General features: G+C 47.0%; 1 protein-coding gene across 2 annotated transcripts in view; it reads right to left on the bottom strand.

Annotated features, from left to right (window-relative positions):
- Window positions 1-26,148, bottom strand: part of ABCC9 (ATP binding cassette subfamily C member 9) — a 141,704-nt gene that overhangs the window by 77,303 nt on the left and 38,253 nt on the right. For both annotated transcript variants that reach the window (XM_084811694.1, XM_084811695.1), the window contains 6 exons: window positions 21,378-21,536; window positions 19,695-19,850; window positions 14,495-14,629; window positions 13,576-13,738; window positions 7,743-7,783; window positions 6,292-6,431 (listed from right to left, as the gene is read on the bottom strand). In XM_084811694.1, coding sequence (XP_084667820.1) covers window positions 6,292-6,431; window positions 7,743-7,783; window positions 13,576-13,738; window positions 14,495-14,629; window positions 19,695-19,850; window positions 21,378-21,536 — 794 coding nt within the window. The remainder of the gene's footprint in view (window positions 1-6,291; window positions 6,432-7,742; window positions 7,784-13,575; window positions 13,739-14,494; window positions 14,630-19,694; window positions 19,851-21,377; window positions 21,537-26,148) is intronic.

Genomic DNA, 26,148 nt, shown 5'->3' on the forward strand with positions numbered 1-26,148 from the left:
GCCAAGCATGCATTAGCCTGCCACCTCTTCACTAGGGAATTGCTCTGGTTGTAAGAGGAAATAAAGCTTCTAAACAGTTGAGACTTGTCTTGGCAAATACAGGATCTTTGAATGGCCCAAGTGCACAAAGCAAGGCAGAAACGCTCTTCTGGTGTGACAGCTGTGCTAAATATAGTACACAGAGAGAGGGAGTCTGAACATTTAAACAAAGGGAAGATGTTTTGTTTTATTTTTCCTAATTAGAAAGAAATACGGCTAGATGCCATGTTTAGGATTAGAAAGAGACTTTCTTCCAGAGCCTTTGTGGTGCATTTTCCCCTTTCCTATGTAGCTGATTTTGTGCAGTTAAGAAACAATTATAAAAAAATATGTGACAGAGATGACCAAAACCTGTGTCAAGAAAAGCTCAGATCTTTAATCTGCATTAATTCTGCTCATGTATTTTGCTCATGCTAATGATGTCAGGGACCAGGGAAAAAATTACACAGGATAAAACTAGTTCAAAAGCATTTAACCATATGGGAAGAGGCTATAGTTCAGTGGTAGAGCAGATGTTCTGCATGCAGGAGGTCCCAGGTTTAATCACCAGCATCTCCAGGCAGGGGTGGGAATAACTCCTGTCTGACCCAATGTCATTTAGTATAGACAACACTGAGCAAGATGGAGCAATGGTTTGACGTATACGGCGGCATCTTACATTCCTATTTTTGGTTAATGCAAAAATAACAGATATTGCCTGATGTAGTCTGAACAGCCCCTCCCTTAGGGCTCCGGGAAGTGGTGCTGAATGTCCTTCCCACTTCAGAATGTGGTATTTTATCAGCCCATCCACCTTCACAGCCTCGAGGGCAGATCCGACATCAGCTCCCAACATGGTGGGAAAAATGCTGGACCCCAGGAGGCCCACCACTGCTGACAATGCCTCCTTTAAACATTTTTAAAAATGCTATATAATTTTTATGGCCTGGTGCTTCGAGGAGAAAGGCTAGATGAGGCGGCTGCAGCTGTTGGTGTTGTATGGGTGGAAGAAATGACTGCAGAAGTGGGGAGAGGTCGGTTCTCCGGGAATCGATCTTGGAACACAGGCTCTGAGGTAGGTTCCCAGAAAACCACATATTCTATGGCCATAGGATTGCACCCTAAACCACAGCCCCCCCCCCCCGGATACATAACTGTTGCTATCTTAATTTCCCCCAAAATGCCTTTGGGCCCTGAGGCATTCTGGGGAAATTAAGATGGTGGCAGGTGCAGCTGCCTCACCTAGCACTTCTCTCTGGAGCACCAGGCTGCATGCTGCTTCCCATCTCCATGTCGCCTGATGCACCCCTGCCACTTTACCACCCCCTGGTAAATTTGTGTGGGGGTGGGATGATGGCACTAAAGCAGTGCTGAGGGGCCACCAGAACTGAGCTGGGTCCGCTCAAACCTGGTGCCACAACTGGTTGAGGGCTACAAACGTATCACTTTTATAAACATGATTCTCAAGATGCTGAATTCTGCACTGTGTACTTATGAAAACCATATATGTTTTCCTATTCCCTTTCTATTGTAGTTGGTGGAATGGAATTTCTTTTTTTAAAATTCAATTTACTTATTTTTTAAATAATGTTTAATGGTATTTATTTATTTATTTATTTATTTATTTCATTTCTATACCGCCCAATAGCCGAAGCTCTCTGGGTGGTTCACAAAAATTAAAACCAAACAACACACAATAAAACCATTTAAAATATACAGAACATTAAAACCACAATATAACAATACAACCACAATAAAACCTAGCAGCAGTGCAAGAGTTTAAAATACAGATTTAAAACAGCAAAGATAAAAATTTAGAAAGCTAAAATGCTAAAAGGCCAGGGAAAATAAAAAGGTTTTCACCTGGTGCCGAAAGGAATACAATGTAGGCGCCAGGCGAACCTCACTAGGGAGCTCATTCCAGAGCCGGGGTGCCACAGCAGAAAAAGCCCTCCTCCTAGCAGCCACCCGCCTCACTTCCTTTGGCAGGGGCTCACGGAGAAGGGCCGCTGATGATGATCTTAAGGTCCGGGCAGGCACATATGGGAGGAGGCGATCCTTCAGGTAACCTGGCCCCAAGCCATTAAGGGCTTTGAATGTTAACACCAGCACTTTGAATTGGGCCCGGAAATGGACTGGCAGCCAGTGCAGCTGGAAAAGTACTGGCATAATATGAGCTCGCAGGCCAGTCCCTGTTAACAATCTTGCTGCCCTATTTTGGACCAGCTGAAGTTTCCGGACCGTTTTCAAAGGCAGCCCCACGTATAACGCATTGCAGTAATCCAGACGAGAAGTTATCAGAGCATGGATAACTGTAGCAAGGCTATCTCTGTCCAGATAAGGGCGTAGTTGGTATACCAGCCTAAGCTGATAAAAAGTGCTCCGTGCCACTGAGTTCACCTGTGCCTCAAGTGACAGTTCTGGATCCAAGAGCACCCCCAAACCACGAACCTGGTCCTTTAGGGGGAGTGCAACCCCCTCCAGAACAGGTTGAATATCACCTAGCTGGGCAGACGAACCACCCACTAACAGTACCTCCGTCTTGTCTGGATTGAGTTTCAGTTTATTAGCCCTCATCCAGTCCATAACCACGGCCAGGCACTGATTCAGAACAGCCACTGCCTCACCTGGTTTTGATGAGAAAGAGAGGTAGAGCTGGGTGTCATCCGCATATTGATGGCACCTCAGCCCACACCTCCGGATAACCTCCCCCAGCGGTTTCATGTAGATGTTAAACAGCATGGGGGATAAAACAGAGCCCTGTGGAACCCCATGGCACAATTGCCATGGCACAGAGCAGTAATCCCCCAGCACCACCTTCTGGAATCGGCCATCCAAGTAGGAGAGGAACCACTGTAGTGCAGTGCCTCCTACTCCCAACCCAGACAACCTATCCAGAAGGATACCATGGTCGATGGTATCGAAAGCCGCTGAGAGGTCCAGGAGAATCAACAGGGTCGCACTCCCCCTGTCCCTCTCCCGGCAGAGGTCATCCCACAGGGCGACCAAGGCAGTTTCCGTTTCAAAACCAGGCCTGAAGCCCGATTGAAATGGATCTAGATTATCCGTTTCATTCAACAGTGCCTGGAGCTGTCCTACAACCACCCGCTCAAGCACCTTGCCCAGGAAGGGGATGTTGGCCACTGGCCTATAATTGTTAACATCCTCTGGGTCCAGGTTAGGCTTTTTCAGGAGTGGTCTAATTACCGCCTCTTTTAAAGCGGCAGGCACCACTCCCTCTCTCAAGGAGGAATTTACAACCTCCTGGACCCAGCCGGACAACCCCTCCTTGTTTGATTTAATAAGCCATGAAGGGCAAGGGTCAAGCACACAAGTGGTCGATCGGACTTGGCCAAGCACCTTGTCCGCATCCACAGACCTCAGTAACTGAAACTCATCCAATAAAACTGGACCAGACGGTGCTCTGAATGCCTCTACCAATGGAACTGCATTAATGGTGGTGTCCAATTCATGACGAATCTGAGCGACTTTATCCTCAAAGTGCCGTGCAAACTCGTCACAGCATGCTACCGAGGGTTCCACCATCTCTCCCCTTGCCCAGAATGTAACAGGCCGCGAACCACTCGGAAAAGCTCCGCTGGACGACACTGAGAAGATGCAATGCTGGTGGAAAAGAACTGTCTCTTTGCCACCCTCACCGCCACAGAGTAGGCTCGATAGTGGGCTCTTACCTGTGTTCGGTCAGACTCAGCACGAGTTTTCCTCCACCTGCATTCTAGCCATCTCCCCTCTTGCTTCATTGCCCTCAGCTCAGGTGTATACCAAGGAGCTGGCCGGGCTCTGCTCAGAGGGAGAGGGTGCTTGGGCGCGATCGTGTCAACCGCCCGAGTCATCTCTGCATTCCACAGAGTGACCTGGGCTTCGACAGGAGCACCAGCCATAACAGCAGGAAAATCCCCCAGAGCCCTCTGGAATCCATCGGAATCCATTAATCTCCGGGGGCGGACCATTTTAATAGGTCCCCCACCCTTGCAGAGGGGAAAGGCTGCCAGGAGTCTAAACCTCAGCAGGAAGTGATCTGACCATGACAAAGGGACAGATGTTAATTCCTCCACTTTCAGATCACCATCCTCCTGCCCAGTCGAGAAAACCAGATCAAGCGTGTGTCCTTTTGTATGCGTTGGGCCGATGACATGTTGGGACAGCCCCATGGTTGACATGGCAGCCATGAAGTCCTGAGCCGCCCCGGATACAGCGGCCTCGGCATGGAAGTTGAGATCCCCCAGGACCATCATCCTAGGGGTCCTCAAGTCCAGGTCCGAGACCACCTCCGTCAGCTCAGGCAGGGAGTCTGATGGGCAGCGGGGTGGGCAGTACACCAACAGAATCCCCAATCTGTCCCGGGTACCCAACACAAGGTACAAACACTCAAGATCTGCGCTCGAATGAGCAGGAAGCCTGGCGAGGGAGATTGAATTCCTATAGACCACGGCAACCCCCCCTCCCCGACCCTCAAGTCGGTGTTGGTGCTGCACCGAGTACCCAGGAGGGCACAGCTGGGAGAGAGTGACCCCTCCCAGTTCCCCCACCCAGGTCTCAGTAATACATGCCAGGTCAGCCCCCTCATCCACAATCAAATCATGGATGAGGGAGATATTATTTTGGACCGACAAAACATACCATTCATATGGTATAATGAATCCCTATGAGATTTCATAAGGCGGCACTTGGAATGTTGAGGGTGTGGGGAATAACTGCTGTGTGGAGAAAAAGCAGCAGCAGCTAACTGAGTTTCTGGGGCCTCTGTGTGTCTGTACGCAGACAAGCAATACCCTCAGCTTTCTTGATTTTTACCTTTTGCTTAACTCTGAACTTTATTAGCAGATTTTGATTTGTTTTGAGAGAATTTTGAACATGTTTTCTTTTGGCTTTGAGACTATTTTGGGCTATCTTTGTACCTATTTCTACAACACACATAGCCTGGCTAAGAGGGATATGGGGTCATGGGTTATGCTTTGCCACATGCCAGCATTGACAAATATAGATGGTATCCCCCCATGTTTCCCCACCAGTACCATTCCAGCTATCCCATAAATCATGAAATCTTCTACTGCACAAGGAATAGTCTGTGGGCCAAATAGGGATGGTGCGGGCACCTGATTCCATCTGGGAATCTGGTGGAACCTCCCCTGCCCACACCCCCGAGCCCTGCTGGCCAAGCCCCTGTCCCCGCTTGCCCCCTGCCTGCACTCAGCGAGCGGCCCGCACTCACCCCAGCAGCCTCATCAAGCTGTGCCATTGCCATTTTTTGAAAAATAAAATGGCGATCACAGAAATGCGCATGTTTGCGGATGTGCATATTTGCATATGCAAAATGTGCACTTTTGGGTATTTTTGCAATCACCATTTTATTTTTCAAAAAATGGTGGCTGCGGAGCCCACTAAGGTGAGTGTGGGCTGCTCGCCGAGCACAGAAGGGGCTGGAGACCAGTGAGTGGGGGCAGGGGCTGGGCAGGCACCTGGAGAATCCGTACAGGGGTGTGTTTGCACATCCCTAGGGCCAAACTTCCCTTACCAGCAAATCTGAGCCATGCGGATAATGTTGACCAAACCATATTAAAGTGGTTTAAAATCCCATGTGTGCGTTTTTTGGTCAAAGACGTGGACACTTATCTTAGCTCACGGATCTTCTTCAGGCAAAACATGTTCTCTGATTCTAAGCTGCACGGCCATCCCATGGACTCAGTCCTCCCAGCGTAGAAAGCCTCACAACTATTGCTGAGCTGAAATTTCTCCAGACAGAGCTTTGGGCATGAAGTTTGGGAAGGTGGGATGAAACTGGACCCTCAAAGCTGAGGACTAGGGGTTTTTTGGTGGGGGAGTGGGGATGTTAAAGGGTTTTGGGGGGGCTTACCAGTAGTGGTGGGGCAATGGCTCCCCTACTCTTTTTAATCATTTTTAAAACAAGGACAATGATGAGCTTCCTCTTGGCAATTGCCATTTTGACCCAGAATGACCCAGACCCTGTGTCATTCTGGAACATTCTGAGGGGAAAATGGTGGCCACCATTAAGCAACAGCCATTTCTCAGCTCCAACAGAACCAAGGAAAAAGGAAAAGAAACTGTAGTCTCTGGACTTATCTGGCCAAACTCTGAAAAACTACTCGAATCAAACAGCCAATACAATGTGCAAAGACTTCTATTCCAGGCTTTGCTGGAATATTCTCCCTGGCTAGGTGTGCACATTTGTTTTGTAACAATCTGACTCAGTATAATGCAGGTTTATTTGTTCATATGCATTAAACCACATACCTAATGATGGCTTTGACAGCAAATCTAACGACAGTGGAGAGCAGGAACAGCGGAGTGACCAGGATGTGAAACAGGGACAGAGATGCAAAGGCTTGGGCTGTGGTTAGTATGCCTACAGCATACGTGTAGGTCACAAAGGTCTGTCATTTCAGGAAAAGAGGAAGTTGGTGGGAAAAGTACATGTTACTTTGGGCAGAACAATAAAAAGAATACATGGGAGTCTGGTTCTACTCAACTCAGATGACCAAGACAAATAGCTGATTCACAATTTCATTTTTAGAGATGTGCAAAAGTTGTCTGTAAATTTTGGTGGAATTTTCAGCCTTTCAATCCCTTGATCTCTTACATCTATGGAAACTTCATGGACTATCTCACATATCCTTCCTTTTAGGATGTGCATCCTAATGGTGCTAATCGGGATAGCTTGCAGAGGACTTTGTGCAGCCAGTCACCAATTGTATTTCTCCCCTGGCTGCAAAGTAAAATAGACAGAATTGGACAGAAGGGATAACTGTCTGCACCAATGGAATTACAAGATTCATGCTGGGCACCGAACCTGCCAGATTACTATGCTCTATTTAACAGTGTGATGGGGACAGTGGGGACTATGGGAGATGTAGTTCTTCTAAGGGCTCCTGCTGGCTAATAGCATGCAGAACTATGTGGGACAGGGTGCAGGGGACAATTGCGGCAGCAAATGTAGTCGGACGGACTATAGTTTTCATAGCTAGTGCTGTGCTGAAAATTTCTCCCATTTTTTTTTCTACCATTCTTATTCAATTTTGCAGAAAAGAAATTGCTTTTTTGGAGAAATTCTTATGGGTTGGGCTTGGGGTTCTTGGGCTTACCTTACTTGTGAGGTGGCTGAGGGGTGTGCGTGAGTGTCCTGTCTGTCATTGTACAGTAATCTCTGTAGCAGCGTGTAGCCTCCTCAGCTTCCTGCACTTCAGTTAAAGCCATCATGAGGAAGACGTCATGAGGCAATTCCTCCCATGGGGCCTTTTCAGTTCAGGAAGTGCAGGTGGCCTGGGAGGCTGCAGAGCAGTGGAAAGATGTGTAACAGAGAGAGAAAACACACACAGCACCCTCGGCCACCTCGCAGTGATTAGGTAAGCTCAGAAATACCACCAAGAGAAATTCAAAATTCTGCCTCAAAAAAGTGGAAGCCTCAACACCGTTGATGGTGTTGCCACCTACAGAAGCAGTGGAGAAAACCAAAAACCCTTAGGAAAAAAGAAAGAAGCTGTGCTACAACCCCTGCCAATGGTGAGCCCTATCTGTGAGAAACTGTTGGAGAATTACTCCTTCCCTGGGAGAAATTCGGTGAAAATATCCCCCCAGTTTCTCTGCCAACGAATAGGATGGAGAATTTTGAGAGGCCATTTGTGCACATAGCTCTCCAAGCCCTAATTTGCTCAGTGATACCCCCTTCCCCCCAAAATAATTCTTACCGCAAGAACAGCTGCAATTGGTATAGCTGCATTCATGAAAACTGTGGAAATAAGCACAACCATAAATACACTTTATCCATCAACGTTTATCAGAGTCTGGGAAGCACTAAGAACTTTTGCCTTAATCTTATTTCCTGCCCAGAATCAAAATATCGGACAACTCCTTAACAGGGAAAAAAATGTTTTTCAGGTCAAACAAAAACATGGAAGGAAACATTATGGTTTGTGTATTTTATTAAGCTGGAGAACATATTCCCATAAGAATTGTAGAGTTGTATATCACAGTTAAAATGCTGCTCTGTGGGGAAAGGGGAATTATTTAAAATTCTGGGCTTATGTTAACCTTAGTCCTAGGGTGGTTCGTTAAAAAAACAAATTCACTCTAATTTATCAGACACCCATAGATGTGGTCTCTGTAATTATTAGTGTTAACTAACTGATGTCAGATATGACGCTGGAAGATGAGCCCCTCAGGTCGGAAGGTGTCTAATATACTACTGGGGAAGAGCAGAGGGAATTTCCAAGTAGCGCCAGAAAGAGTGAAGCGGCTGGGCCAAATCCGAAAGGACACTCAGCTCTGGATGCATCTGGTGGTGAAAAGAAAATCCGATGCTGTAAAGAACAATATTATTTAGGAACCTGGAATGTAAGATCAATGAATCAAGGTAAGCTGGAGGTGGTCAAACATGAGGTGGCAAGACATCTTGGGAATCAGCGAACTAAAATGGACAGGCATGGGCGAATTTAATTCAGGTGAACATTATATCTACTATTGTGGGCAAGAATCCCTTAGAAGAAATGGAGTAGCACTCATAGTCAACAAAAGGGTGGGAAAAGCAGTACTGGGGTACAATCTCAAAAACGATAGGATGATCTCAGTACGAATCCAAGGCAAACCATTCAACATCACAGTAATTCAAGTCTATGCCCCAACCACTGATGCCGAAGAAGCTGAGGTTGATCGGTTCTATGAAGACCTACATCACCTTCTAGAACTAACACCAAAAAAAGATGTCCTCTTCATCATAGGGGATTGGAATGCTAAAGCAGGAAGTCAAGAAATAACTGGGATAACAGGCAAGCATGGCCTTGGTGTACAAAATGAAGCAGGACAAAGGCTATTAGAGTTTTGCCAAGAGAACACGCTGATCATAGCAAACTCTCTTTTCCAACAGCACAAGAGGCGACTCTACACATGGACATCACCAGATGGTCAATATTGAAACCAGATTGATTATGTACCTTGCAGCCAAAGATGGAGAAGCTCCATACAGTCAGTAAAAACAAGACCTGGAGCTGACTGTGGCTCAGATCATGAGCTGCTTCTTGCAAAATTTCGGCTTAAATTGAAGAACATAGGGAAAACCACTAAACCATTCAGGTATGACCTAAATCATATCGCTTATGAATATACAGTGGAGGTGAGGAATACATTTAAGGGATTAGACCTGATAGACAGAGTGCCTGAGGAACTATGGACGGAGGTCCGTAACATTGTTCAGGAGGCAGCAACGAAATCCATCCCAAAGAAAAAGAAATGCAAGAAAGCCAAGTGGCTGTCTGAGGAGGCTTTACAAGTAGCTGAGAAAAGAAGGGAAGCAAAAAGCAAGGGAGAAAGGGGAAGATATACCCAACTGAATGCGGATTTCCATAGAATATCAAGGAGAGACAAGAAGGCCTTCTAACATTAACAATGCAAAGAAATCAAAGAAAACAATAGAATGGGAAAGATTAGAGATCTCTTCAAGAAAATTGGAGATCTCAAGGGAACGTTTTGTGCAAAGACGGGCATGATAAAGGACAAAGAAGGCAGGGATCTAACAGAAGCAGATGAGATTAAGAAGAGGTGGCAAGAATACACAGAAGAACTATACAGGAAAGATCTGAATGTCCCTGATAGCCATGATAGCGCGGTCACTGAACTACAGCCGGACATCCTAGACAGTGAAGTCAAGTGGGCCTTAGGAAGCATTACTAACAACAAAGCTAGCGGAGATGACAGTATTCCAGCTGAGCTATTTAAAATCCTAAAAGATGATGCTGTTAAAGTGCTGCACTCAATATGCCAACAAATTTGGAACACTCAACAGTGGCCACAAGACTGGAAAAGGTCAGTTTACATTCCAATTCCAAAGAAGGGCAATGCCAAAGAGTGTTCAAACTACCGTACAATTGCGCTCATTTCACATGCCAGCAAGGTGATGCTCAAATTCCTACAAGCTAGGCTTCAGCAGTATGCGAACTGAGAACTACCAGAAGTACAAGCTGGGTTCCGAAGAGGCAGAGGAACTAGAGATCAAATCACCAACATTCGCTGGATCATGGAGAAAGCAAGAGAATTCCAGAAAAACGTCTATTTCTGCTTCATTGACTATGCTAAAGCCTTTGATTGTGTGGATCACAACAAACTGTGGCAAATTCTTAAAGAGATGGGAGTACCAGACCACCTTACCTGTCTCCTGAGAAACCTGTACGAGGGTCAAGAAGCAACAGTAAGAACCACACATGCAACAACCGATTGGTTCAAAATTGGGAATGGAGTACGACAAGGCTGCATATTGTCGCCCTGCTTATTTATCTTATATGCAGAGTACATCATGAGAAACGCCGGGTTGGATGAATCACAGGTCGAAATTAAGATTGCCGGGAGAATTATCAACAACCTCAGATATGCAGACGATACCACCCTAATAGCAGAAAGCAAAGAGGATCTCAAGAGCCTCTTGTTGAGGGTGAAAGTGGAGAGTGCAAAAGCTGGTTTGAAACTCAACATTAAAAAAACTAAGATCATGGCATCTGGCCCTATCACTTCCTGGCATATAGAAGGGGAAGAAATGGAAGCAGTGACTGATTTTATTTTCTTGGGCTCCAAGATCACCGCAGACGGTGACGGTAGCCATGAAATTAAAAGACGCTTGCTCCTTGGGAGGAAAGCTATGGCAAACCTAGACAGCATAGTAAGAAGCAGAGACATCACCTTGCCGACAAAGGTCCACGTAATCAAAGCTATGGTTTTCCCAGTAGTAACGTATGGCTGTGAGAGCTGGACTATAAGGAAGGCTGAGCGCCGAAGAATTGATGCTTTCGAATTGTGGTGCTGGAGAAGACTCTTACGAGTCCCCTGGACTGCAAGGAGGTCAAATCAGTCAATCCTAAAGAAAATCAACCCTGACTGCTCATTGGAACAACAGATACTGAAGCTGAAGCTCAAATATTTTGGCCACCAAATGCAAAGAGAAAACTCCCTGGAAAAGACCCTGATGCTGAGAAGGATTGAAGGCAAAAGGAAAAGGGGACAGCAGAGGATGAGATGGCTAGATAGCATCACCGATGCAATGAATATGAACTTGAGCACACTCCGGGAGAGAGCGGAGGACAGGAAGGCCTGGTGTGCTATGGTTCATGGGGTTACGAAGAGTCGGACACTACTGAACGACTGAACAACAACAAACTGATGTCATAATGCTTAATAAGAAAGTTCAGAGGATTATTTGCAGAGCTGTTGTCACACTTGTTCCAGAGTATGAGAAAGGCAAAAAGAGGTCAGAAGATCATTTCTATTGGATCTCCCCCCCCCACCCCAGTCATTGCATAAACTTGCAAGCTTCATATAGCTTTTTCCCATCCTAGCAGGAAGTGTCTGAAGATGAAGGAAGAGAATATAGAGATACCAGAAGCTCATATTTTGGGGAATGTGACCTATTCCATTACATGTGTTCTCTCTCTCTGCTCAAGTTGGGAACAGAGAGGAGACTGAATACTGAGAAGGAGCAGGAGGTGAAGGACAATTGCCTCTTTAGGCCCTGGGGATTTCCCTCTCAATCTCTATGGGCTTTAAAATGGGGGCTAGAAGCCACAGGCATGACCTAAAATAGTATGGTATGATACTTTGTCTGCTCTTGGATCTCTATGAGCAACTCAGTATTCTTTAATTGGTGGACTTATCTTTCAACATTTCACAGATGAGAACAAGGACAGCCCTGTGAAAGCGTTCACCTGCTCTCATGTAGGGCAAAAGTGTGTGTGTGTGGGGGGGGGGGGGCGGGACATGGGCACGCACGTAAGCTCTGTCCCCAATGTTCCCACTCACCCAGCTGCCAGTTAGACCTTTGTGCATTGAGCACGAAGGTCTGAAAAGCACCCTGTAGGCACGCTCAGCAGGACATGCTTACAGAGTTTCCGTGATCGGAAACCTTGATACAGCAGGGTTCGCAATCATGGGAGCTCTGTATGTGTGTTGCAAAACCTTCGGCAGTGCCAAGCACACCATTTGCTCCAGTGAAGGTCTGGGTTGTAACTGAGGCCTTTTATCCCTTTAGGACAGCCTTCCCCAGCCTGGTGACCTCCAGATGTTTGGCACATCAATTCTATCAGCTCCAGCCATAATGACTAATGATCAGGAATTCTGGGAGTTGCAGTCCAGAATATCTGGAGGGCACCAGGTTGGGGAAGGCTGCCCTAGGGCCAGACTATCCCTCCCAGGCTCCACCCACTTCCTGAGGAGTGGAGAGCCTTAAAGGGGTAGTCCCTTGGCTTAGGGACTAGCATTCTGTTACTTATAAGCCAGCCCCCACTTTGTGCATTGTGTGCAGGTGAGTAGGCACTGTGGGGTGTAAGGCCACAGGTTTAAAGCAGATGGCTCCTCAGGGGAATTTGACTCAGAGTTGCTGAATCTAGGGATTTGTCTGGGGCTGTCAGTGTCTGTTCAGGTTCTGTATGTGGGGATCTGGAATCAGCACCTCTGTGGCTTGTGCCACTGACCTAACTAATCCAGCGGGCTCCTCCGCCTCTGCGTCAGAGTCCTGGCTGCTGCTGAGGGTTGGGGTCAGGCCACTACACAATGAATTCCTGATCTTTAAATCTTACCCTGGCTTACAAAAGCAGCTGTAATGCGCTACCTTTAAAACACATTCGGAAAATTCAGCTTGTGCAAAATGCTGCCACCAGGTTGTTGGGCAGATCAGAGGACATTACTCTGATCTTGTGTGATCTGCACGGGTTGCCTGATTGTTTCTTGGCTCAATTTAAGACGACAGTTTTGACTTTTAAAGCCGTATATGGACAGGGTGTCCCTAAGACAGCCTTCTTCCACATGTATCCCTGCAAGTGCTCCGTTCAACATCGGAGGCCTTGCTTTGGGTCTCATTGCTGAATGAAGACCAGGTCCTTTTCGGTGGTGATGCAAAATTTGCAGAATGCCCTTCTCCAAAGAAGCTCATCCGGCCCCCAAACTCTGTTCTTTTAGGCATTTGGCCAAAACTGGGTTCTTTCAGAAAGCTTTTGCATTATTTGGTTCTGCTTTTAGAGTTTAACCTGATATTTCATAGTGCTTTTGGTATGGTAACCTCTTGCACTTGTTGCTCCTATGCAATGGTCTTTTCCATGCCTGTTGTTACTTTTATTGCTGTGGCTTTTCTATTTTGTAATGTGTGTTGCTTATGAGATGTTCTAAAATTGATTTTAACTTCTGAGCCGTTTTGAGTTTGTGTCTTTGGATAAGGAATAGCAAGATATAGATGATTATATACATAAATACATAGATCTCATAGAATCATCGGGTTGGAAGGGGCCTACAAGACCATAGAGTCCAAACCCCTGCTCAATGCAGGAAGCCTGATTCCCAGGTGGTCTCCCATCCAAGTACTAACCAGAGCTGACCCTGCTTAGCTTCCAAGATCAGACAAGATCAAGCGCATCCAGCCATACATGCATTGAGCAGGAGGTTGGACTCGATGGTCTTACAGGCCCCTTCCAACCCTACTATTCTATGATTCTATGAAAAAAAAACAAGGTCTACTAATCAATCTGTTACATGTGGGACACAATTACTTACTGGAGAGAGATGTGTAAAGAGCAAAGGTTTTGAGACTCGTCAGCTCCTTCATTCTTGTATCCTCCACGCTTCTACAGAAGATGTGTTCCCAAGCATAGAGCTTTAACAGTTTGATGCCTTTCAGTATTTCATTAGTTTTCTTCAGCCTCTCTGTAGAATAGTCCTTTTTTTTCATTAAAGGAAAATAGGTGCAGAAAAAGAAAACTACATTAAATCATACTTTTAAAAATTAAGCAAATGAAAGGGGGGAGGGGAAGACTGACTGAGAAAGCCATCTTTCCATTTTTTAGATCCTTTCTAAAAAGTTCCCTATTTTGTTATTTCTTCAGGTAATGAAACTGGGCATTGATCCAAGTGGTATCATTCATACGATTCTCATTCACATGTTTGAAGGTGTTTGAAGATAATGTCTCAAGTCAGACAACCCTCCACTTCAAACTGTAATTTCTGATTCCAGTTTGGAGGGCAAGGGAGGGTTACTGTAGCCTGGCAGTTCCAACATCATGGTAAGTTATGGTTAGTGCCAAACTACAAACTGAAAGTAAAGCCAGAGGGGAGAGGAGAAGGGAGCCAACCCTTGGCTTGAAGAATCATCCGAACTGAGCTGATGTCACCAGTCAGTATTTTTTTAAAAATGCTATTGCCAAGAAAATAGATTCCATTTGAATAAAAAATAAAATATTATTTTTGCATGGAAAAGCATTCCATTTATTTAAATGGAATGCTTTTCCATGCAAAAATAATATTTATATTCTTCTTACTGTAGTTGATATGAAACCAGTGTGCAGTGGAAAAGCCCAAGTAGAGACCTTAAGCAGCATGTGCAAAAGCTAACCGTGGCCAGGAACAGAACTCCAGTGATTCCATTCTAGTCACCAGCTCTAACTCTCTACAGGTGCCCTGTGTAGGAATGACTTACCAGGGTGCTTTTCTGAGCCTCAGCCAACTTTGTCGCGATGAAATATTGTATCGGAGCCAGCAGTACAATGACGGCAGCACCAACCAAGGCACTGTATCCTAGTAAGTAGTACAGCAAAATCACACCCATGATGATCTACAAAAATGGGGGAAGAAATACAGAGACTTAGGAAATGTTGTCGGGTCCAGAATTCAGCACATAAACATGGACAGATGGTCTAACGATCGCTTCATTGGTTAGGTTTTGTACTTGCGCAAGGCCACCAAAATCAAATGATGCATGCACACCTTTCAGCTGTGATGGGTGTGCACAAATTTTGAATACAACAGCAGCAGCAGCTATCCTTATGGTGAACCCTTGAAGACGATTCAAGTTATAGTGGTGATTATGATCAATCAATTGATTGGCGGCATAATTTATAGGGGGTCCTGCTTTGTGTTCCCTTGCTTGTAGAGATACAGATAGCAACTTTTCAAGTTCAGGCCATTTTCCATGGGGGCACCCTTCCTGTGGAACCCCCTGCCTGGAGAAGTCTGCCTGGTCATGTCTCTTCCGGCCTTTAGAGGATTCCAATGTTTTCGTTTAGGAAAGGGGTAATGGTGGTAGTTCCTTGACGTTTTTGCTCATTATGGATTCCATTGCTGTTTATTGCTTAAGGGCACAACCTACTGGGTTGCGGCCCGCCAGACAGAAGACTCCAATCTTGGAGGCTTCCAAGTACCCAATGTCGGGCCAGGCTGCTAGGGGGTTATGACAAGCAACGAAAGTGATTTTCACCTCTCCATCGTCCTTTTAATTTTTTTCCCACTAGATGAACCTCTGAGCCTGTCTAGTGGAGTCATGCTGGCAGGGTGGGGCCAGGGCCAGAGAGGCCATAGGATAGAGTATATCTTGGCTCCTCCTCCTCCCACCACCCACTGGAATGCCCCCTTTTTCCTTTCCCTGAAGTCACATCTGTGTCCTTGGGATGCAGCTGCCATGGTTCTTTGCACAGCAGCTGCAAGGGGCAGGGGGAGGGATCGGAACACAGAGTTTTCTACCCAAGGTCGTAGCAGTGTCTACAGCCTCAGGAGGAGGACTCCAAAACATCCTATGGTCCCTGGGATGCTCTCCCAGGACCATGGTATTGCACCCTTAATGTATGTTGTTGATTTAATTTTGGCTGTGAATGTTGTAATTTATTGTATGTTTATTTGCTACACTTTATTGTGAGCCACTCCAGGAGCCCTGTGGGGCTGAGGAGGGAGGGAGAAAAGAATAAAAGTAAAACATTGGCTGAAATACCAGCTGTTTGAATCAATGATATTTAAAACCACTTATCTTTGTCTGGATTTTGCCCTACATTTTTATTCTGCCTTAACTCGAAAATTCAGGGCAGGTAACAATCTAAAAACGAAATCCAATAACTATTTTCAAGAAACTAACATTATAATGTCTAAAACTCCTGTTTTACCTGCACTGGTGGGACTGATAGGATGCTGGCAGGTTCCTACTAGACCCCAGAAGGCCAAGGCCCCACTCTGTAAGCAGGAATGTACGAAAGTCACTTACCTTTTGCAGATTATGTTGATGGGGGGGGGGAGGCGTTCTGTCCCTCCCCCCGGAATCCTGGACGGGGGGGAGGCACTCCATTCCTCCCCCCCCCGGAATCCTCCGCGGCCAGCTGTGCTCCACGGCAGCTCCGCAGAGCAGCTGGCCAGGCCCAGCCAGGCCAGAGCCGTCCGCAGCCGGATTTCCGGCCACAGAGAGCTCTGGGGAAAAAAACAACAACAACCGCGTACGCAAATGGCGGCGGCTACGGCCGCCGCCATTTGTGTTCCTTATTTTTGACGTCTTAATCTACATAAATATTTACGTAGACTAAGACAGCGAAAATAAGGGGAACGCAAATAGTGTAGTGGACGCTATTTGCGTTCCCCTTATTTTTGCCGTCTTAGTCTACGTAATTATTTACGTAGACTAAGACGGCCCAAAATAAGGAACGCAAATGGCGGTGGCCGTAGCCGCCGCCATTTGCATACGCCTTTTTTCTTTTTTTTTTTACCCAGACGTTTTAGGCTACATAAAAACTTACGTAGCCTATCACGTCTTTGTAAAAAAACCCCAAAAAACTGCAAATGGTGGCGGCGGCAGCCAGTCGGAAGACCAGCCGCCCCAGCCGCCGCCGCTGCTGCCGCCGCCACCGGAGCCGCCACCGCCCAGAAGATCCGCCCCAGGTAAATTTCGTCCCGGGGGGGATCCGCAGGGGGGCGGGGGGTGGCAGGCCGTTCCGCCACAGATTTTGGGGGTGCATTCAGCCTCACCGAGATCCGTGGTGGAATTCTCTGCCATCCCTATCTGTAAGACCAATAACTTCCGGCTGCATTGCAGCCATTTCAAGGAAGATCACGTTAGGTCACCAAGCTATTTCTTGGATGCCTGTCAAGGCCTGTTTTTGAACTGTAAGCAGCCCATTTCCCTCACAGCTGGATGTTATAAGAATTATATACCATTAAGAACTGCTGCTTGAGTTTTCTTGTTTTTCTTTTTCTCTCCCCCATACTTAAAAAAAAAATAAATTGTGGCATTCTTTTTGGATTGTAAGCCTGAGGACAAGGATTACTTAAGAACTGCCAAAAATGTGGAAATGCATTGCCAAAGAAGAGGATGAAAGAGGACACAAATTTGCATGACATTTGCATATGCTTGTGTATGTGTATGGATGCAAAGTTATAAATAATTACTGTAAGTGAAATAGAAATACAACACATCTCACCCTTGTGGGGAAGACTGTGACCAGGTGACCTGAGTGCCTCCTCAGTCTGTTGTCCAGGTGCTAGCCTGGACTCTGCCTGCTCTCTCTTCCTAATGGTGCTTTATCTTTAAACCAGAGTTGAACTGAACAGCCTTTCAAATAGAGGACTGTCCTCTGTAAAGTAGGACACATATAGCCACCCTAGCAGGGACTGTCTTGTTTTAATGATTTGTAAGCCACTCTGGGAGTTTTTCTAGTTGAAGTGTGGGGTATAAATGCTTTAAATAAACAAATACACAGATAAATAAATAATAATAATTGTGGGAGGATGTCACAATGAGATTAAAAAACTCAGCTTTTTCAAAAATCCTAAAACAAACAGACTCCCAATTCCTTACTGGTATCACTCAGACGCATTATTCTGCAGTGTTCCTTTCCCTAGGCTGATAAACTGTCTGGGCTGTACCACTGTCTGGGCTATACCACTTTGTACTGCAGTGGCAGGGTATGCCCCCCCCCACCCCATGCCTAAAAAATAATAATCACTGCATATAGATATCTAGGTGTCATGGAAAAGGCTACCCTAAAACTAATCCTGACACCTACTTTTTCTATGTGGAAGGGTGGGGGTTAAATAGAGGAGTAACTAGTCCTGTGAGCCCCCACCAGCAGTCCGAAGTGGTACAGTGAGGGTTGGACACAGATTCACTACCTCAGTTAGAATTGGCTCTGCCTCTCACCCACAGGAGATTACTCAAATGCAGCCTATAATACCCTCTTTCCTACAGGGAAAATGGAGGGTTGAGGTGGTGACCACCTTTCCTATGTCAACTTTGGGGACAAAAAACCTGCCTCCTTTTCCCCACATGCTATATCTCCTTGAGTCCCATGGCAAGACACCATCGAACAGAGGCAGTAGTACATTCAGGCATGGACTTGGGGGATAGATGACCAAGGCACTGCACAACAGAATGAGCGGGAATGAGCAGGAAGACTCCCAAATGCAGCAGGGCTGGCTTATCACATTCTGAAGTAAGTGAAATAATACACAGTGCCATCAAACGAGACCCCGCCTCTCAGTAAGACCATTAAGTCCGGAGTCTTAAAGTACAGAACGGCACCAGTGAAGAGAGAAGGCAATAATGAGTGTGATGCATGGAACACGGTCATGACTCTTAATGACTTTTGATCACAGAATCATAGAATAGTATGGTTGGAAGGGGCCTATAACACCATCGATTTCAACCCCCTGCTCAGCGTACACTACCACCCGAGTGGGCTAAATATTATGCTCGGCACTGGGATCAGCACCCCCATGGTGAGCTTCACATGCCCTAACCATAACATATATGAGCAGTCACATCTCCTTGTGAGCTTTCTTCATATCACCTTCTTCTTCGTCATACCCCGTCTTCTTCATATCAGCGGCAGCTGTAAGTGGCGGTGGGGAAAACCACAACATCATTACCTGAAGGAGCGCCTTCTCCTGTATGTTTCTGCCTGATTGCTAAGATCTCCAGAGGCTGTTCTCTGGGTGCTGCTGCCCACAACAGTGCAATAGGTGGCTACTATGGAAAGAGCCTTCTCTGTAGTGGCCCCCTGTCTGTGGAATACCCTTCCCAAGGAGATCTGCCTGGCACCTTCACCATATACATTTAGACCCCAGGTTAAAACCTTCCTCTTCAAGCAGGCATTTAGTCCTTAATCTGTTGCTCTGATTATTAATTTTACAGCTGGCTCTTTCACATTTTTAATGCTTAATATTGAAGTACTTTGAAATTTTTATTGTTGTATTTTTTTGTTTTCTATTTGATGGAGAGCCAGTGTGGTGTAGTGGCAAGAGTGTTGGACTGGGAGCTGGGAGATCTGGGTTCTAGTCCCCACTCGGCCATGGAAGCTCACTGGGTGACTTTGGGCCAGTCACACACTCTCAGCCCAACCTACCTCACAGGGTTGCTGTTGTGAGGATAAAATGGAGAGGAGGAGGAGGATAATGTCAGCCACCTTGAGTTCCTTGCAAGAGGAAAAAAGGCGGGATATAAATGCAATAATAATAATAAAAAAAATGGGGGGATTGTTTTGCTTTTTTTATGACTGTAAAACTACCCGTGGGCATTTGCCAGTTGGGCAGTATAGAAATCTAGCAAAACAAATCAATCAGTCAATTAGGTTGTATCGGATGGTAAGAGGGTGTACACATTGGTGGTGGTGATGGCAAACTCATCCATGGTGGTGCTAGCCCCCATGGTCCATGTAATAATGTGCAATTTAGCTCCTCACTACCTGAGATCTTTTAAGTGGAGATACCTGGATCAAACCTGGGATTGGACCTGCTGCACATATGTTCGGGGCCCTCCCCTAAGGTCCCATAGTTCTTTAAGATTCAGTAATGTATGCTTTTTGCAATTAAATTCAATCAAATCTGTTGTGTCTTCCAAAAATTAGGCCCTTACTTCAATGCTGTACCTGAACGGGCATAGCCCATAGATTGGGACACAGGAACAAGAACCACATGAGTTGATTTGTTTCTATGGCAACCAAGTTATTGATCTGCCCCAGGGTCATCTCTCCCATTGACAAGTTGGATGTGGAAAGTCTCAGGATCTTATTATAGATCATCGCCTGGGAAAAGAAGCAAGCAAAAAGTCAACGGGCAGCATGCGTTTCAGCAACAGAGATGACCAGCTTAGCACAAGCCCATCGCAACACAAGAGAATCATCCTTATGCCCTGCAAAAGAACTAATTTCTGTATGCCCCATAGAATCATCGTAGCCTCATTGGCCCTATAGTAAATTAAGCCACTTGTGATCATTTCAATTACTAGGGAAAAATCCACTTCATTCATATTAAAATTGTGCTTCAGGACTTTTGCGCACAGTTTCTTTCTAAGTTCAGAAAATTCTATAGTTGTCTACACTCTGAATGCACAGTCTAGCCCATTGGGGCCTCCAGATTTAAATGGGCCATGTAAATGGGCCAGATACCTTCTGCAACCTCATCAAAATGTAAGCCTTGTCCCACCCCCAAAAGATGTGACATTCGCCTGCCCCCCAGAAGTCACCAAAATCCCCCCACCTTTGTGAAGGCTCTTCCTCCCTCAACTGTCACCACCACCAGCCATTCCAGTAAAAGCTGTAACAGAGGATGATGAGAGGGGAAACGAGAGCATTCCACCAGCCCTGCTGAAAGGTTAATTAATTTTTTTTCCTCTTCCCTTCTCGTCCCTCTTTCTTTGTGTGGCATGTCTTTTTAGATGGTAAGCCTGTGGGCAGGGACTGTCTTGTTTTCCTGATTGCACATAAGCTGTGCCAGGAGCCTTTTTTGGCTGAGGAACAGGATAAAAATTGCACCTAGCCTTAGGGCTTCTTCACACGGAGCTTTTATCCTGCTATTAAGATTGCTCACTCATGGAAGTTTGCGGGCCCTTTAGATGATGCTGTGAACCTCCAGGGCGTCTCCCGCACTAAATGACCTTTATTCCATTTTTAAATAGATCAGAGATCATGCGCTATCAAATTACCCCGCTTGTGTTCCGCTTGAGTTCCCTCCATGACAAAGGAAAAGCCGCAAGAAGAGGAGCTCCATCAATGAAACATATGGAAGACTCAGATAAGGGGGAGAAGGAAAGTAGAGGGGGGAAAGGAAGCAGGTGAAAAAGGGAGTCGTTGTGATCCTGCATTTAAAATGGAAGCAAAAAGCCTTGTTTTAAATGCGGGATTTTAGGCTGGTGTAGAGATGCTCCTAGTTTAAAGACCTGGCACCACTTGATCCTGGAAGGGAAGCATCCATGTGTGAAGGATGCATACAATTCCCCTCCACCACCACCACCCTCGTGATGCTGGGCCTTTAAACATTATGGCAGCAGTGTAGGAATAATAAGGAACAAATAAACTGGTTCCTCACCACTGCTGTAATGCTTGAGGGGTGCTGGAGAATTACTACTTAATGCAGGCCAAACAATTAATGGAGTTTGTTTAGTCCTGTGTATAAATGGTTTAACCAGATCTATGCCTATCTGACTTTTATCCTACTCCAGCTTTGCTTGTAGTTTTCTATAAAGAGCAAATTAAGCAAAAGGATGAATAGCTTAAAGCCCTTATCAAGACATTTCACAGTGTGCAAGCCAATGAAGTAATGTCTTTATTCACCAGTAAAGCCCCTCGTAGGTTGATGCCTGTTTCTATGGTAACGTAGTAGGAGGCCTGGAGAAATGTCCTCTGCAAGATGAGGGCCAGGAAGAGGAGAACCGCCAGGACATAATTGGTTTTGAGGAAATCGCTTGAGGTGAGGTATGGTTCTATAGAAACCTTGGGAGCAAAAGGAAAGATATAACTTCAGAGAGCTTTTGGAGCTCTAGCCTAGTAACAAAGAAATAATAATTATGACAATTAAAGAAATCGTAGTCAATTTAGGGTGCAGTCATATGCTACCTAGGTATGTCCATGGCTGAGGGGAAAAACCAGTCCCGACTCCTGCCCTATAGCCCCCTGACTCACAAGTTAAAGTCTGACTGGCTTCTATAGTAATATAAAATACATAAACTGAATATTGTAAGAACGGGACTACTGAAACATGACCACAAACAGGATTTTCCACCCCTCAAGTTGAAGGTGAAAGAACAGAGGGCTGCCTTGCTTATTTTGTTTATTTCTTCGGAAACAAGAATCTTCACATTATGCACAGTTCATTTTGCACCAAAATACAGACTAGGGGATGGGGGCGGAGAGGTATTTCCAGTTAAGTTGGCAGCAGTTACAAGAAAACCTACTTCCCTCCTGAAATTTTCATTCTGGTGGCGGTCACATCAAAGGCGGGTGGAAAAAGAACAGCATTATGGCTCTAATCCTGAGACAATTAAGTTAGTCCTGCTTAGGTCCCGTTGAAATCAATAGGACAGAACTCAGTTGTGACTGATTTGCGTCGCATTAATTCCAATGGGATTTCAGTGTGACTACCGTCCTTTGGATTTGGGCTGGCTGGGGTTAGTTCTACAACACAGGGTTCCATGCAACTACCATGCCTACAGAGGACTCTCACCCACACGCCGTCTTTATTGACTTAGGTCAGCCTTCCTGAACCTGGTGCCCTCCAGATGTGCTGGGCTACAACTCCCATCATCCCCAGCAGAGTTGGAGGGCCCCAGTTTTGCGAAGGCTGATTAAGTACATACAGAAGTTGCGGAGCCAGCTGTGCCTGCACCCTGGCTCCAACTCCATTCCTCCACAAAAACGGCTCGGCCTCCGTTGGAGCCTTTGCACCCCCCATCTTTGCCTTGGGAGGAGCATCGTCTCAGGTCTTGTGCTTTTCTTCAGCATCCGCTACATCAGGTGTTGGTGCAACTACAGGTGCTCCAAGAGCCAATCCCCCCCCCGCCATCATAGCCCTGCTGTGGGCCACACGCCTGCCACTTTGCCAGCAAAAAAGGGGAGAGGTGCTACAGAGGCTTAGAATGGACAAATGTAGCTTGTTTTTAAGGTACACTTGTCAATTCTATGCCTCTGTAGCAGTTTGTTGTGAAAGTTTGGCAGCAAACCATGACTTCCCCCTTTTTTTCCAGTTAAAAAAAAAAAGCATAGTAGGGGGCAATTGGGGCTGCACTGAGAGGGTGAGGGGCAGCAGAGGCCAAATGCAGCCTGTGGGTTGCATGTTGCCCACCCCTGTAGTATAAGATCGGGCTGGCTTGACTTGGCCTCTGCCCTCCTACTTAAGGCATCCCACGCTACCTTGCAAACCACTATTATTTCCCTCCTTTGGCTCCTTCTCTTAATCTACATGGAAACAGAATGAGAAGTGCTTTTCTGTTATATCCGGATTTTCATGAAATCGCTTTGGTCCATCAGGGGCACACAAAGCAAGAAAAGCAGAGTATACGCACCTAAAATCCCACTTTCACTGGTCACTAGGGATATACGAAACCCCGCTTACCTGGCTCCGCTGGGTTCTGCAGGTGGGGGGAGGAGATCCATTCCTCCCCCTGGAATCCTGCCAGGCCGCAGAGCCGCCGGCCAGGCCAACCTGCGGCGGGGCCTCCAGCTGCTGCCGGGCTGCTGTGGACGCAAATAGCGTCCTGTGTAGGGGACGCCATTTGCGTCCCTACACAAGCCCGTGATAGGTTGCGTAAATATTTACGTAGCCTATCACGGCTAAAGCAGGAATGCAAATGGCGTAGGGGACGCCATTTGCGTCCCTGCTTTAGCTGTGATAGGCTACGTAAATAGGCTAAATAGGCTATCATGGGCCGGTGTAGGGACACAAATGGCGGCCGCTACGACGGCCGCCATTTGTGGCCACAGCAGCCCAGCAGCGGCCAGAGCTGCCGGAGCTGGAGCCACAGCCAGGTAGGCTCCGTTTCGCGGGGCTTTCATGGGGTGGTGGGGCGGGGGGTTCTGTTCCACCATGGATTCCGGGGGGCCGAATTCACTGGAATTTGGCCCCCCTGGGATCCATGGCGGAATTCTCTAACATCCCTACCGGTCACACAGCACTTGGAACTCCCATACTTTAGGTTTGGGTGAGAGGAGTAGAACTGAATGTCTTCAACCCAACAGGTGCTGTTCAGTGAATGAGAGAGGCTTGTTCCCTGCCCCTGTCCATGCTCCCCTGCTCAGCGGAAGTTTAGTGGAAGTGCTGAATTAAGCCCCTGTAGTTTACCCCGTACCTCTCCCCTCTCATCATACTGTGGAAGATTAAAGGTTAAAACTGGGCTTATATGAATGGGAAAAACAGGCTGCATTCTGTGAATGAGTAAAACCGCTACTGAGGTATTCTAACCGACTGGAACAGCAAAACTGCAGTTTTCCCTACATTATCTCAATGGGTAAAGCAGCTTGTAAATGCTTGTGCATGGAAAGCAGTGCTGAGTGGGGAAAAGCCTGTGCCCAAAAGCGCTACTGTGAATGTAAAGAAGCTACTTCGCAATTCTGAGTGACTGAAACAGCACTACTCTGATACTGTGAATGGGAAAAAGAGGCTATTCTGAATGACTCAGACTGTCCAGAGTAGGGATGTACGAAAGTCCCCTTACCCAGCTCCGCTGAGGGGGGAAGGTGCTCTGTCCCTCCCCCCGGAATCCTCGCCGGGGGGGAGGCGCTCCACGCCTCCCCCCCGGAATCCTGGCCAGCCAGCTCCGCTCCGCAGGGATTCTGCGGAGCCGCCGGCCAGCTCCGCCAGCAGCCGGACATCCGGCCGCTGGCTAGCAGGGACGCAAATGGCGTCGGCTGTAGCTGCTGCCGTTTGCGTCCCTGTAGTCAGCCTTGATAGGCTACGTAAAGACTTACGTAGCCTATCATGTCTGGCTTTAACAAAAAACAAAAAACACGCGCGTACGCAAATGGCGGCGGCTACAGCCGCCGCCATTTGCATTCCTTATTTTTGGCCGTCTTAGTCTACATAAATATTTACGTAGACTAAGACGGCGAAAATAAGGGGGAACGCAAATAGCACTATTTGCATTCCCCATATTTTCGCCGTCTTAGTCTACGTAAATATTTATGTAGACTAAGACGGCCAAAAATAAGGAACGCAAATGGCGGCGGCCGTAGCCGCCGCCATTTGCGTACGCGTTTGTTTTTTTTTTAAGCGAGACGTGATAGGCTACGTAAGTCTTTATGTCTTGTAAAAAAAACCAAAGCGACAAGACTGCAAATGGCGGCAGCAGCCGCCGGTTGGAAGACCAGCTGCCGCAGCCGCAGCAACCGCCGTCGCAGCCGCCGCCGCCCGGAAGATCCGCCCCAGGTAAGTCTCGTCCCAGGGGGGATCCACGGGGGGGCGGGGGGGGGCAGGCCGTTCCGCCACAGATTTTGGGGGGCTGAATGCACTGGCATTCGGCCTCACCGAGATCCGTGGCAGAATTCTCTGCCATCCCTAGTCCAGAGGCATTACTGTCCTTCATAGCTTCGTAAGAGCGGAGCTTTGAAGCAACAGACTTGCCCACCCCGCTTATGCTTTTAAGGATCTCTCAACAATGAAGGGAGGAAACTGCCAAGAGGCAGGAAGGCGAGAGGAGGGGGAAAGAGTATGTCATTACACACGCACATGCACACACACACACACACCATGGCTCAGCCAACTCCAGGGAATTATTAGTTGCCTGCTGGGGATGAGGGTGGGCAGGGGGGAGAAGACAAGTCTTCCAATCCCTGTCCTCTGATCTGTGGTCTAAATGCTCCTAAGGGAGTCCTCACTGCGCTCCTGCAAGCAGCTGCTGATGCAGAAAAGAAACGGGCAGCTGAGGAGAGGCGGAGGTGGCAGGAGACTTCTGTGCACATTTCCTGATCTGGAAAGTTAGATTTTCCTGACCCCTCTCTGCTCCCATACTCAGCAAAGTGCAACTGAAGGCAATGAGTTACTTCAGAGTAGCCATAGCCTCGTGTCCACACTTTCAAGATGCGAATGGAGAAAAATCTGTGTCCCAAAAGCACTCTACTGCCAATGGCGGAAAATAAGGAAATGGGGTGGGGCAGCTCCACCCCTTAACCAAAAGTCACAGCCAGGCACAGACACACCGCTAGGCACGCCCAGCATGCAGGATTCAATTCGGCTGAATGGGGCAAACTGCAGCTGAAGCGCTCAGGAGCCGCATTTAAGGAGAAATAAGCACTAAAGTGACTTTCAGAAAATGCGCGTTTCCGAGGGGGAAGCTGCAAGGTTGCTGCGTGGTGGTGACGATGTCATAAGAACATAAGAAGAGCCCTGCTGGATCAGGCCAAGGGTCCATCTAGTCCAGCATTCTGTTCACATAGTGGCCAACCAGCTGTTCACTAGGAGCCCACAAGCAGGGCATGAGCACAACAGCACCCTCCCACCCATGTTCCCCAGCAACTGGTGTACATAGGTGGTGTACAATTGCCTCTGGTCCTGGAGGCAGCACATAGCCATCAAGACAAGTAGCCATTGACAGCCTTTTCCACCAGGAATTTG

Source organism: Heloderma suspectum, chromosome 7 (assembly GCF_057233095.1).
Source record: "Heloderma suspectum isolate Gila_16-S chromosome 7, 16-S_ref, whole genome shotgun sequence".
Classification (NCBI taxonomy): domain Eukaryota; kingdom Metazoa; phylum Chordata; class Lepidosauria; order Squamata; family Helodermatidae; genus Heloderma; species Heloderma suspectum.